The 13,117-nt window shown below is 59.8% G+C and overlaps 2 protein-coding genes across 2 annotated transcripts in view; one reads left to right on the top strand and one right to left on the bottom strand.

Moving 5' to 3' along the window:
- Nucleotides 1-6,931: 6,931 nt before the first annotated feature.
- Nucleotides 6,932-8,308, bottom strand: GPR152 (G protein-coupled receptor 152). The gene is made up of 2 exons (XM_045297149.1): nt 7,196-8,308; nt 6,932-7,147 (listed from the first exon to the last, which is right to left on the bottom strand). The coding sequence occupies exons 1-2, from the start codon at nt 8,306-8,308 to the stop codon at nt 6,932-6,934; spliced, it is 1,329 nt and encodes a 442-aa protein (XP_045153084.1).
- Nucleotides 8,309-10,221: 1,913 nt separating this feature from the next.
- Nucleotides 10,222-13,117, top strand: part of LOC101648102 (calcium-binding protein 4) — a 3,506-nt gene continuing 610 nt past the window's right edge. The window contains exons 1-4 of the mRNA XM_004713718.1: nt 10,222-10,587; nt 10,940-10,970; nt 11,050-11,193; nt 12,821-12,930. Coding sequence (XP_004713775.1) covers nt 10,222-10,587; nt 10,940-10,970; nt 11,050-11,193; nt 12,821-12,930 — 651 coding nt within the window. The remainder of the gene's footprint in view (nt 10,588-10,939; nt 10,971-11,049; nt 11,194-12,820; nt 12,931-13,117) is intronic.

The following is a 13,117-nucleotide window of genomic DNA, read 5'->3' as shown; positions in this document are numbered from 1 at the left end:
CCTTTTAAGTTGTGCGAAGCTCGGCAGTGTTCCCAGGAGTGAGTGGAAGCCCCCAGCCGCCCCCTTTCCCTGCTGGAACCGGGTCCCGATTTAGGGGCCTCCTGCCTTGCAGGGCTGGCATCTTGCGTGGCTCCCCACCTAGGGCTTCTCAGGCCCGGCCTTACTCCCTCTGGCCAATTTCTTGTGACCAGGAGGCTCTTGGACCCCATCCTGGCCTAATGGGAGGCTGGGGGTGGGTTTAGGGCTCCCTACAGGAACCCCAGGTGCGCTGGTGGGACAGTGGTTACACGTTGAGCTGTGACCCCCGAGGTTGGCAGTTCGAAACCACCAACCGCTCTGAGGGAAACACTGGGCAGTTCTAGTCTGCCCTGTAGGGCTCTTAATCCATGACACTGACTTTGGTTTGGGACAGGAGCCCTGGTGGTGTAGTGGGTTACTCAAGGGGCTGATAACTTAAAGGTCAGCGGTTGGAACCCCCCAGCTGCTCCTGGGGAGAAAGGTGAGGTTTTCTAGGAATCAGGATTGACTCGGTGTCAGTCAGCAGGTCCCACAGAGGCCCTGGGTATTACAAATGGTTCCTCCGCTGGCTGCTAATCACAGAGTTGGAAGTTCAAGGCCACTCAGAGGTGCCTTGGAAGAAATGCTGGTGATCAGCCATTGAAAATAGCAGGGCGCACACCTCTGGTGTCACCATGAGCTGGGGTTGGCTTGGGGGGGACAGTGGGCTGGTGGTAGTAGAATTCTCCCCTGACCTGTGGGAGACCTGAATTAGATTCCTGGCCAGTGGACTTCATGCGAAGTCCCTCCCTGCCTGTCAGGGGGCTGGCTGGTGTATTGCCCTGACACTGAGCAGTTTTTAGGGACGTTTCCAAACTCAGGGAGACCAGGAGGAAAGGCCTGGCAGCCTACTTCTGAAAAGCAGCCAGCGCAAACCCTGTGGCTCCCAATGGTCCGACCTGGGACTGGTCCTGGGGATGGCTGGGCTGGGCAGCATGGGGGCCCGTTGGGCACGGGGCTCCAGCGAGTCAGACACAGCCATCAAAAGTAGAGCTTTGTTTAAATTCCGAGCGAGCACTGGGTTTACACAGGCTAGGGCTTCAGGGGGGGAAGCCCTAGATCCGATTTGAGACTCCACACAGATCCTGCCTCCCTGGGGATCTTTCTGACTCAGCCATGCTTTGCCTTCAGGCCGAGCCTTTGCCAGGGGAGGGGCACCTTGGCCCTCAGGAACTTGCCCCAGTTTGCCCGTGATGGCAGTTGGGATCCTAGGGCCCATGGCCATGCGTCATATACCGAACAAGTTGGTCAGAGTGCTCTGGACCCCCAAACTTTCCTGATTGGTGAGCGTGTACCCATCCCAGCCACGGTCCCTTTCCTGGGCCTGTGGTTCTAGGCACACTTGTGGCAGCCAGCCATGGCTCGGTGACAGTTTCCTTTGCAGTCTTTGTCCTTTTCAGTAGCCTTGAGACTGTGACTCCCTGGACACCGTCATGACCATGCTAATGGTCTCCCACCCCTGGGTGATTCGCCTTTTCCCCCCAGCGTCAGACTTGACAAATGGGTCCATCTAAAATACATATGGATTTGGAGTCCCTGTCACCCCTAACACAGGCTCACCAGGCGGGGCAGGCTGTCCCTCTCCCTGGCACTGGGAACCTGGGGCATTTGGCGGGCTGTGTCCCTCCTCCTGAGGTGTTTCCCTGCCGGGGTGACCAAGGGCTGATGGGTAGATCCCCTTCCCAGAAACAGTAAGGTCTGGGGTGGCATGAAGCCCCCACTGTGTGTCCACCAAGGCCAGAGTCGAACCCCCATCTCATTCTCCTCCCCAAACCCCATTGAGGAAGCAGGGTCAGGGAGGGGGTGCTTGCCCCCGCCTGAATCCAGCTCCCATCTGTTTGGCTCCAAAGTCCTGGCTTTCCCCAATGCTCCATAAACCTGGGACGGGATGGAGTGGGTGGTCCTTCCAGCTGGGGACAGGAGTGTGGGCGGCTTGGAAGTGGGAACAGGGAGCCCACCCTCCCCCTTTCTTTGGCCAGGAGGTTTGTGTAAAGCCCAACCACATAGTAGTTTCCTCCCTCTAAACTCTACCCTGGCTCCCCATTGCCTCTCTTGAAATAAAATCCATGGCTCCCTTGCCCTGGTCTGTCCATCGCTGCCCACTACTAGGACCACCTACTGCTGCCCCTCCTTGCATGTGGCCCAGTGACACGGACCAGTTGGTACCTGGAACTCACCAGCCTCATTCCCACTCCAGGGCCTTGGCAGATTCTGTCCCCATCCATCTGGAAGCTCTTCCCTCTGATTCAAAGAGATTCCATCCCTCACCTCCTCCAGGTCCCTCTCTAACTGTCTGCCCCTCCTCTGGCCCCCTCTGAGCACTCTCTCAGCGGGTCACCCTGTAGACCATAGACCTCCAACGTTACTTGGCTGGCTGTCCCCTTCCCAGGGGAAAAAAAGAAAAAATTACTCGGTGTTCTCAGGGCAATGAAAAACGTTTGTAACGTGGCCCACGATTCCAGATAAAGTGTAGGTATCTGCCTTGCAGCATCCTCCCCCACCCCAGGGGCCAGTGTTCTCACTCTGGGAAACACTGATAGAGCTCACATTCTGGGCAGCACGTTACGGGGTTCTTTGTGGGTTTGCCCTTTGCCTCCTTACTGTAGGGTGCCAGCAAATCAAGGGCAGGGACTTTGCCTTGGCCCCCGCTCTGTCCCCAGCACCAGTAGAACAAGCCCTGACACATAGTAAGTGCTCAATGAACCCACGCTGGAGGAGCAAATGAATGACAGCACAGCCTTGAGTGGCACGGAATGTCGTATTGAAATGTGTTCGTCTTCACAATGCTGGGTCAGCACTTGGTCCTCCTGATGACCAGAGCCTGACCGCTCGCCCCTGCGGGAGCAAGTTTCCCAGAAGGCAACAGGGGCCCCATCCTTTGGGCTGTGTTGGGGATGAAGTGTGGGGGACTGTGACCCTTCATGCCCTTTGGCCTTGGGTGTGAATATTCCCTGGTCCATGGACTGCCAGGAGAACCCCCTCTTCATCCTGCAAACCCCTGCTGGGCACCGATTCCTCCAGCTGCCGTTCTTGGGGTTCTCTTGCAGAGCAATAACCCATCAGGAGTGTAATTCCTACAAGGAATCTTGGGGTGGGGGTGGGGGCTGGCCCAGTCCCCAAGAGGCAGGGTTTGGAATGGAGCACAGGTGGGGCCAGCAGCTGATACCAAGGCTGTATTCCTTGATGGCCCTGCCAAGGTGGAAAGGCTTTGGGATCGCTACTTGGGAGAAGGAAGCAAAATCCTCTAAGGGGGAAGAGCCCTGGCCCCGGACCCTGGGGAGTGTCCCCTCCAGCAAAGCAGGTGGGGAGTGAGATGGGGGAGTCAGATGTGCCGTGTGACCCAGCACTGGTCTCAGGCCTGTGTGAGATCTGTCGGTCCCAATGATGGAACCAACTTGTTGGGGTAACAATTACTGGGCACTTCCCATGTGCCAAGAGCCCCGGTGATACTGTGGTTGAGCTCTTTACTAACTGAAAGGCCGGCGGTTCTAATCCAGCAGCCCCTCCACAAACCTCGAGTAGGAGGTAGTACCAACAGCATGCTTCTTAGAAGCAAGGCTGGTGGGCCTTGGTCTCCAGTGCTTTGGGCATGTGATCAGGAGTGTCCCATCCCTGAAGAAGGACATCTTGTTTGGTAAAGTAACTATGGACTGTCCATAGCCATCACGGTTCTGGCTCATAGCACCCTTATGGGACAGGTTTCCAAGACTGCATCTCCATGGGAGCATCTGGTGGATTTGAACTGCTGATCTTGTGGTTAGCAGCCCACTCCATCACCAGGACTCCTTTTGGTACAGTGTTGGTGGTGTTGCCCTTGAGTCTGTCCTGTTCCGACTCATAGCGAGCGGCTCAGCGTACAATAGACTGAGAGGCTGCCCTGTCCAGAGGCAGGCCTTCAGCGGGATGATGGACATGGGGGCTGCAATAAGGGGCTCACGCACAGCCACCGCTGGGAGGAGGGTGTAGGCCTGGGGAGTGTTGCTATGGGTTGTGGTCAGTCGTAGCCCACTCGATGGCAGCCAACAGCAATCTGACAGATGGGGAAACTGGGTCACCAGGAGACCAAGCCACCTGCTGAAGGTCACAGTGACCATGACCAGTGGAACCATGATCCAAAGTGACCTTGAAAGGCACCAGGGGCCACGCCTTCACCCCACTCGTGCTGCGTCTCTAAAAATGGAAGGCTGGGGAGAGGCCCAGAGCCAGTGCTCAATAAAGATTTGTTGGCTTCATCTTGGGGGGACACCAAGGTCGAATGGCGTGACAGAGTTCTGCACCCTGATTTGAGGAGTGAGGACTGGGGCCTTTGGTGCTCCCGGAGGAAAGAAGAGGGAGGAGAATCCAAAGTCACGAGGAAACAGTGAGTGCAAAGGACTGATGGGCCGTGAAAACATCTGTCTCCACAACCCTGGGACCGGAAGACACGGATGGTGCCCACGTCCCACCACCAACGGGTCTGAAAAGGATCCTATTCAACGCCGGGAGAGATTGGGAGAAGGCTGTGGACAGAAGCTCAAAGTCATCAAAGAGACCAGGCTTCCTGGTTGGATGGAGATGAGTGGGACCGTCAGGTCCCTATGTGAGGACCACCAGGCATTTGAAATCACAAGGGCAGCATTTACCCAAGACAAACGTCAGAGGAGGAAGGGAAACAGGACACTAAAGAGGAAGTGCGGCCAGGACGGTAGACAGACGGTGATAGGAATGGATGAGCTAAATCAAAATGGGTCTGAATTGTTGAATCATCAGCGCTGCAGACCTTCACCTAAGTCACATTTTTTTTAATAGTGAATTCTATGGAGCACATGTGAGTCTCTCCCTGTGCGCAGGAAAGAAGAGTGAGGAAAATCGGAAGTCACGTGGAAGCAAGGAGTCTCATGGACGGATGGACCACGCAGACATCTGTCTCACAGCCAGAGACCAGAAGAACTAGATGGTGCCCAGCCACAGCTGCCAACGGCTCTGAAAGGGATCCCATTAGAAGGCCCTGGACAGAGTGGGGGTTGGGGGTAGAGGACTGTGGACCAGAACTCAGAATCATAATAGCGACCAGGCTTACTGATTGGATAGAGACAGGTGGCCTCCCCCCAAGTCTGTGCCCTTAGTCACCTTTCAGGTCTGGCTCTGAACTCACTCCTGTGTTAGAATAATCTGCCACTGAGGATCCAGAGGGCCGCGGGCACGCGGAGACGGGAGAGAAGGGAGAATGGAAAGAGGAAGTACTGGGAGGGAATGGGATGAGGGACGGGTCCATTGAGGGGTCTGAGATGGGTGAAGTGACACAGGATGCGCCTACATTGTTGAAGGTCAAACTGACGAGCTCCATAAACCTTCACCTAATTCCCAGCAAAAAACAAAAACCTGTTGACTGCCGAGTCGGCTGCCTGCCTCGGTGTCTACAATGGCTGCATTAGGAAGCGCTGCCGTGCGGGGCCGGACCACCGCCAACCACCACCACCGAGCAGGTGACCCACGTCAAGATCACAGTGGGAGCCCTACAAGGTGAGCTCTCGTGCCCACTTCACAGAGGTAGAAAATGGAGCTCCATGAGAGCCTGAGCCCAGAGCTGACTGCACCCATGGGACAGGCACTGCCACCACATCGACGTCTGTAACCGGGCATCTCTCAGCTGCAGAGGGCCCCGGGGCTGAGAGAGTGGGGATGCTGAGGGGATGAGGGACATGGTTTTGGAGCACTGGGGCTTGTGATAAGTAGGTGGGCTGGGTGCCAGGGGAGGGAGGTGGCGTGGGACCTTCAGCCTTTCCTAGTGTTTCTGGCAGTAGCAGCGGGAAGAGGCTGGCTCTGCCCAGAGATGCCGTGTGACCTCTGGAAAGACTTTGACCCTCTCTGGGCTCCTTGGTACCCAGAACTATCCTTGCCAGGACATCTTCCGGCCTGGATCCCTGGAATTTGCGCACAGAAGGGGCCTGGATGGGGGAAGGCATGGGGACCAGGCATTCTGTACTCAGTTTGTCCAGGAGGGCAGACAGTGGACCCTGGCTGAGCACTAGCATCAGACTTGGAAGTCCTGTGGAGACCCCTGAAGCACAGGTGGGTCAACCCCCCCTTCCCCATCATCCCCCGCCTCCTGATTGCCTGTCATGGGTACCAGTAATCCATCTTAAAGCTAAGAGGACCTTAGACACCCTCTTGGCCATCTGCAGCTTCCCGGTCCCTTCCCCAACCCCAGAAGGGTACTTCTGTGCCCCAGTGACAGGAGAGGGGGACTCACTGAGTCCCCACCCAGTGCTGGGCTCCTCCCCCACATTCCTATTTCATCCTCCCACTTTGCAGGTGCAGGTGCTCTGGACTGAAATTGTCCGTCCAGAGTGACCCAACTGGACACGGCAGAGCCAGGTTTGAATCCGGCTCTGCTCTTGGCCACCTAGTGGAGGGAAGCCTTGCTCCAGCTTCACCGGGAGGTGGGTGGGGCGCAAAGCTGGTGTCTCCACCTTCACCGTGCCAGGTCAGCTTGTGGACCTTGGGCTCCTAGGATGCTGACGGTGGCTCCTGGCTCCCTCACTTCCCTGCAGGGACTTCCTGGTGCTCAGGATAGGAGGGAGGCCAGGTGGAGCCTGCTCAGTTAAATGCTCAGCGGGGCAGGGGCGCCAGAGCAGGAAACAGAGCAGGACACAGCCAGCCGTGGCTGGGGAGAGGGCTGCTGACCGAGGACAACTAGAAACAAGTGAGGGGGTCAGGATGAGGGGACGTCCACCCCAGACTGTCTGGGACGGACGTCTGGCTGCCTTGGTTTCTCCCACATCCCCCTTCCAGGCCCTTCATGGGACTTCGGGGTACCTGTCCTCATCATCCACAGCCCTGCCTCCGATGCCTGACTTTTCGCTGCCCCAGTGCCCCGGGCTGCCCTGGGCCCTCACTTGGGGCCTGCACTGGGGGTCTCCTCCAGTGGGGCACTGCAGGGGCTTTCCCCCTCAAGGGCAGCAGGTGTGGCAGGGGCTTCCGGGGTCCCTGGGGTGGGATTATCACCAGGATCCGGGGCTGAGCTGGCAGCAGGGTCAGGGGTCTGGATCTCGGGGTTCTCCTGTGGCTGGGCCATGGGGTTCACTTGTAGCTGGGTCTCGGGGTTCACCTGCGATTGGGTCGTGGGGTTCGGTTGTGACTTGACTGTGGATTTTGCCTGTGGCTGGGCCGTGGGATTTTCCTGTGGCTGGGCTGTGGGATTTGCCTGTGGCTGGGCTGTGGGGTTTAGCTGTGGCTGGTCTTCAACCGTAGCTCCTGGCAGTGTCTGTCCCTCAGAGTCCCCCTGGGTCTGCGACTGGGCTGGCGTGACCTCACAGAGCGCAGCCGCGAAGGAGGAGAGGACAGCGTGCAGCAGGGTGCGGAGGTCGGCGCTGGCCAGCAGGCAGAGGAATGGGCTGAGGCAGCTGTTGAGCAGGATCAGGTAGTCGGAGTAGACCAGGGCCTCCCAGAGCAGGTAGCCGGGGTAGATGTCCCACAGGAAGGCCAGGTAGAGCAGCTGGGCCAGCTGGTAGGGCAGCCGCAGGACCACATAGGCCGACAGGACAGTCTTGGCCACTCGGGCGAAGCCACGGGGGGCCGGGGGACATGGCTGGCGGTGGCAGGGCCTGCAGGCTGCCGCCTGGGTGAGCACATGGCAGACCAATAGTAGGAGGAAGGGCAGGAACCCTCCCAGGATCTCCAGCATCCTCAAAGGCAGCTCCTCACTGTCCCAGAAGTCCAGACAGATGACCAGGTCATACCACCAGACGGCAGCCTCGGGGAAGATGAGCCAGGGCACACTGAAGAGAGTGGCCAACACCCAGACGCCCGAGCACACCCAGAGAGGCAGGCGGGCCGGGCGGTGCCCTGGGTACCATTGCGGGCACAGGGCCAGCAGGCAGCGGTCCAGGCTGAGGGCGGCCAGCAGGAAGAGGCCGGAGGAGTAGGAAACACCCCACAGGAAGTAGTAGAAGCGACAGGTGGCCGTCCCCAGAGGCCAGTGGCCTCCCTGCTGGATCTCCAGGACCTGGAAGACCGCCACAGCCAGGAACAGGAAGTCAGAGAGCGCCAGGCTGAGCAGGAGTAGTGCCAGCCGCGTGCCCGCTCCGTGTCGGGCCTGTGAGCCGGCCAGCCAGGCCATCAGCCCATTGGCCGGGAGCCCCAGGAGCATCAGGGCCACCAGGAAGACCGTGTCCCAGCCCCCCTGGGGGTAGTAGTCCTCATCGTCCAGTTCCCTGTGGGGCCCTCCTCGGCCCGTGGCGCCCAGGCTGGCTCCCACGGCAACCTCCATCTGTCCATCTGCGGTCCCCAGTGGCTCACTGGGCAGAGAGTGAGCACCTAGGGAAGGAGCGAATGGGTGTCAGAGCGAGGGGGCTGCGTGTCTCCGGGTAAAGCCACACTCACTGCCATCGCCATCGATTCCACTCTGACTCACGGGGACCCTAGAGGACTGGGTGGACCTGCCTCTGTGGGTTTCCCAGGCTGGAACTCTTCATGGGAGCAGACCGCCTCCTTTTTCTCCCGAGGAGCGGCAGGTGGGTTCGAACTGCTGCCCTTGCAGTTAGCGGCCCGACGTATAAATACTCTGCCGCTGGGGCCACTGTCCCACTCCTGGTAATTAGTGTGTGCCAGGGTCTTGAAAGGTGCCCTGGTGACATCGTGGGTGACGAGTTGTCCTGCTAACCGCAAGGTCAGCAGTTTGAACCCAGCAGCCGCTCCTTGGGAGAAAGAGGAGGCTTCCTGCTTCCAGGAAGTAAGAGTGACAGTCTTGGGAACCCTCGAGGCAGTTCTGCCCTGTCCTGGAGGGTCTTCCTGAGTTAGCATGGACTGGGTGGGAGGGAGTTTTTAAAGGGATTGGAAGTGGGCCTCGTCCAGTCTGATGAGGAAGGTCAAGAGGTCAGAGACCTGCCCAAGGTCACAAGTAGGGAGAGAGATGCCAAGTCTCAAACCCAGACCTAAACAGCCGCCATGTAAAATACAGGAAGCCTAACTCACCTCCCACCGGGTCTCCGCGCACCTCTTTTTCTCGGAGGTGAGAGAATCTAGTGGAACCCACTCGGTGACTCAGGGCGGGAGGTGGTCAGGCGGAGGTCGGAGCACACAGCTCCAGAGACACTGGGTGGGTCGTTGCAAAGCCCCCTTGTCTTTCGCTTTTGGAGGCGCAAGGGTTTGCGGTTCCAGGGGGAAGGGCCATGGGTCCGTGGGTCCACAGGCATTCAAGGGGTGACAGGGAGTCTGGAACAGAAACACCCCCCTCTTTGGAGCAACAGGTGTGTGGCGGGGTCTCAGGTTCAGCACCACCCCCCTTCCTGGAATGAAGCAGACCCTCTCTCCCCTCCCATGCCGGGGTGGGGGTGGCTACTTACAGAAAGATGCAGACACAAAGCAGCAAGATGAGGGAGGTGGTTGGGGGCACCGGACCTGCTACCCAGGAAGTCTGCTGCCTGCCTCACCCTCGGAGGGAACCCGCAGCCCAGAAAGGCTGTCTCCTGTCCTGTGGCTCCTGGTTCCACCTCCTGTCCACAACCCCCAGCCTCTCCCCAGGATGCTCAGGGAGACCTCTCTGTACAAGGCCCAGCCCTGGTCAGATCGGAAGTGAGTCCCAGGCCTGGAGCGGTGAGGCCTGCTTACCCGGGAGATGCAGGTGATAGCTGTAGACATTCACGGACCTGCCTGCCCAGCTGTCCGGCTGCCCTCAGGGCCCACGCCGGGGCCTGGTGCAGGGTGCCGGGCGGCGCTAAGGCGGGCGGGCATGAAACCCAAGCCGACAGGACATCAATCATTCATGGGGCTGTCTCTGGGAAACTCTAACCCCAGCCCAGCAGGGCCAAGTGACCATCCAGGCCCCCACCTTCTCCCTATTTCAGAGATGAGGAAACCAAGGGTTGGGGAAGTTAGAGGCTCCGTGTCCCGGCTACTGAGTGACAGAGCAGACGTTCGAGGCAGATGGTGCCCCTCCCCTGTGCTGCCAACAGGGGACCATTCTGCCCACCTACCTGCCTCTGCCCTGGCCACCCACCCCCCCACTCCCACCCCGGAGAAGGCAGGGATTAGGGCCAGGGATGCCAACCTTACTTAAGCTAATCTCCACTCAGGGCCCAGCCCAGGCCCTCAGCTCTCAGTACGGGGGCATAAGCAGCTTTATGGGTCCCAAGAGCCAGGGTACCCTTGTGCCACATCTCAGAGCCCAGTGACCCTCCCTTCATGGCCACAGAGCAGGAGAGGAGCCTTCCAGGCTCAGACCTGGCCCCTGGCTTCCAAGAGCACCCTGGGCAGGCAGAGGCTCCCAGGGGTGGGGCTCAGGGGCCAGCCGTGGCCAGCAGGAGGAGCAAGAAAGAGAGGGGTCACCGAGGGCCCCGGAAGGACTCTGGGGAGCAGACCCCTGCCCAGGACCCTGAAGCACAGGGCAGCAACAAGATGCCCCCTAGGTCTGGGCAGGGGCAGGAGGAGCTAACCCCTGCAGCCCCCAGGCTGGCTCCCCGACACCAGTCCCAGCGGCACCGTCCTGACCCCCAGCATGAAGCTGCCCAGAGGACATATGGGCCCCTCCTCAACCGAATCTTTGGGAAGGTCAGAAGGGGCTGGGGATGCTGGGCCCCGAGGGGGTGGGACTCATGCCACCCAGTCCTCAGGACTCTGTGGGCAGAGTTAGGGCAGGTGAAGATCTCTGGGTCCCCACCCCTCCTGGCTGTGGGGCTGGGCTAAAAGGCAAGTTTCTGAAGGGGAGGGGAGGGGGAGGGGGGCGGAGGGGGTGCCCAGGGAGGAAGACTGTCTTTCTGGGGCCTACCATCTCCTACCTTTGTGGGCTGGCCCTGCCCCTGGGCTTTTCTGAAGCCATGGTGGGCAGAGGCTGCCTGCAGGGTGGGGTGGGGGGTGCCCACAGGCCCTGGCTGGCCTGGGACCTGCTGGCTCTTCCTTGCAGGACCGAGAGCTGGGCCCTGGAGAACTGGAGGGTGAGTGGCTCTTTTCAGCTGGAGGGACTGGGGGTCGCCCGGAGCCTGGCGGCCAGGGCCTGACCTAACCCTCTTGCAGAGCTGCAGGCCGCCTTCGAGGAGTTCGACACGGACCGGGACGGCTACATCGGCTACCGGGCGCTGGGCGCCTGCATGCGGACGCTGGGCTACATGCCCACAGAGATGGAGCTGATCCAGGTCTCCCAGCACATCAAGATGCGGAGTCAGTGCGGAGGGGGGGACCCCGGAGGGCGGCCTGGTCCCCTCCTGCCTCCCGCTCCCAGGGGCAGCCAGGGGCTGGGGTGGCCTCTGAGGGTCTGTCTGGGATGGATCACTGGTGGTGGTGGTGGGAGGAGGCAGCTCCCAGGAGCCTCATCTGAGGCAGGGACCCTAGTGTCTAAGCTGCCACCTCCTGTGACATGGAAGCACCCACAGAGGCACCCCTCCCCTCCTCCTGGCCCCTTCTTGCTGCCCTGAGACGCTTTCCAGCCACCCGTGACTCCTTGATTAAGTGCTCACCTGTTCTCTCCCTGACCTCCTCTGTGACCTTGGGGGGAACACTGTGGGCGAGCATGCCTTGGTGACTGTTGCCTAAAACCGGGTGCCCCTGGGAGGAGGAGGAGCAGCATCTCCCATGAGCCCTACTTCTAGAGCTCCTACTAGCCCACCTCAGGGTGATGCAGGGCCCCATGGGCTCAGGGGCTGGCTGCGGATAGAAATGAGGGGGTGCAGGCGAGGCGGCCTTCCGGACCAGATGACTGACGAGACACAAGTGGGACCCTCCTCAATCTCTGGGTCAAGATCCTCTCTCTGCATCCCAGGACCCCCATGTTGGCTCTCAGAGATGGGGGTGCCCTCCATTCCATGGGACCAGAGCAATGCTTCTCTTCCTCCTCGCCCATGGGGGATTCCAGCCCCTGGTGTTTCCCACCCCTGATGGCATCACAGAATGGGGGGCTGCATGCTGGGATTGGTGCACAACTTTTATCGTGGCCTAATGATCTCTGGTGGTGACAGTGCGTCCAGCGTTCAGCTGCTAACCAAAAGGTCAGCAGTTCGAAACCGGGCTTTCTACTCCCGAGAAGAGTGAGGCTCAGAAACCCACAGGGGCAGCTTGGTAGGCCTCTCGTCAGTGTGGACTCGATGGCAGTTAAGTTTTAATGAGTAGCTCTAGTGGCACAAAGCATCAAGCATTGATATGCTAACCTGCAAGGCTGGCAGCTCAATTTCATCAGATCTCTCAGGGGCCCTGGGAAGCACTTCTGCTCTGTCCTTTGAAGTTGCTCTGAGGTGGAATCTGCTTCCACTCCACCAGCAGCAGGTGTGGGTTGGATTTGGTTTAACGGGCTCCAGGGGACCCCGGGAGGTGCATGCAGATGGTGACATACTTGGCGGTGAACTGGGAGGCTCCACCCTGAGGGACCGCTGAAATAAGGCCTGGCTAGCTAGTGCTGAACTAGCAGCCATTGCAACCTTATGGGGGCAAAGTTCTACTGGCTCTGAGGAACTGGTGAACCGGGCTGCAGCTTTATAGCCACGAGCTTTTATTCGGACCCCCTCTTCCCTGCTCCCCTTGTGTAGCAAGGGTCTCCTGGCCCCACCCTACAGGACCTCCTAACTCAAGTCAGTCACCTGGAGCCAGGATTCGAACTCAGGGCAGACTGGCTCAAAGTCTGGTTGGTGCATTTCCCCTACCCCGAGTGCAGAGCAGCCCTGATCCCCAGCAGCCCAGGAAAGGAGGCCCCCAGCCCGGCTCCAGCGTTCCTTCCCAGGTAGAGAGCAGGGGAAGGTGCTGGCCCCGAAGTCGTCCGTGGGCCCCAGTCGAAGCCATCGTGACGCTCTGTCCACAGTGGGGGGCCGCGTGGACTTTGAAGAGTTCGTGGAACTGATGGCCCCGAAACTGCGGGAAGAGACGGCGCACATGCTGGGGGTGCGCGAGCTGCTCGTCGCCTTCCGAGAGGTGGGGGTGGGCCGGGGCCGCACTGGGTCCTCTGGCTGCTCGCTCAGGCCCTGCAGACCCAGAGCGAGCAGGGTGGGGGCAACGAGGGTTGGTCGCTCCTAGCTGGGGGACCGACCAGGGACGCTCCCTGGAGGAGGGGGTGCCCTTCTCAGCCAGGGAGGGCGCGGAGGGGCTCGAATGGGCTAAG

Source organism: Echinops telfairi, unplaced genomic scaffold (genome assembly GCF_000313985.2).
Source record: "Echinops telfairi isolate 266 unplaced genomic scaffold, ASM31398v2 ScPeMD7_7417;HRSCAF=8455, whole genome shotgun sequence".
Lineage (NCBI taxonomy): Eukaryota > Metazoa > Chordata > Mammalia > Afrosoricida > Tenrecidae > Echinops > Echinops telfairi.
This window is presented reverse-complemented; position numbering and strand designations above follow the sequence as displayed.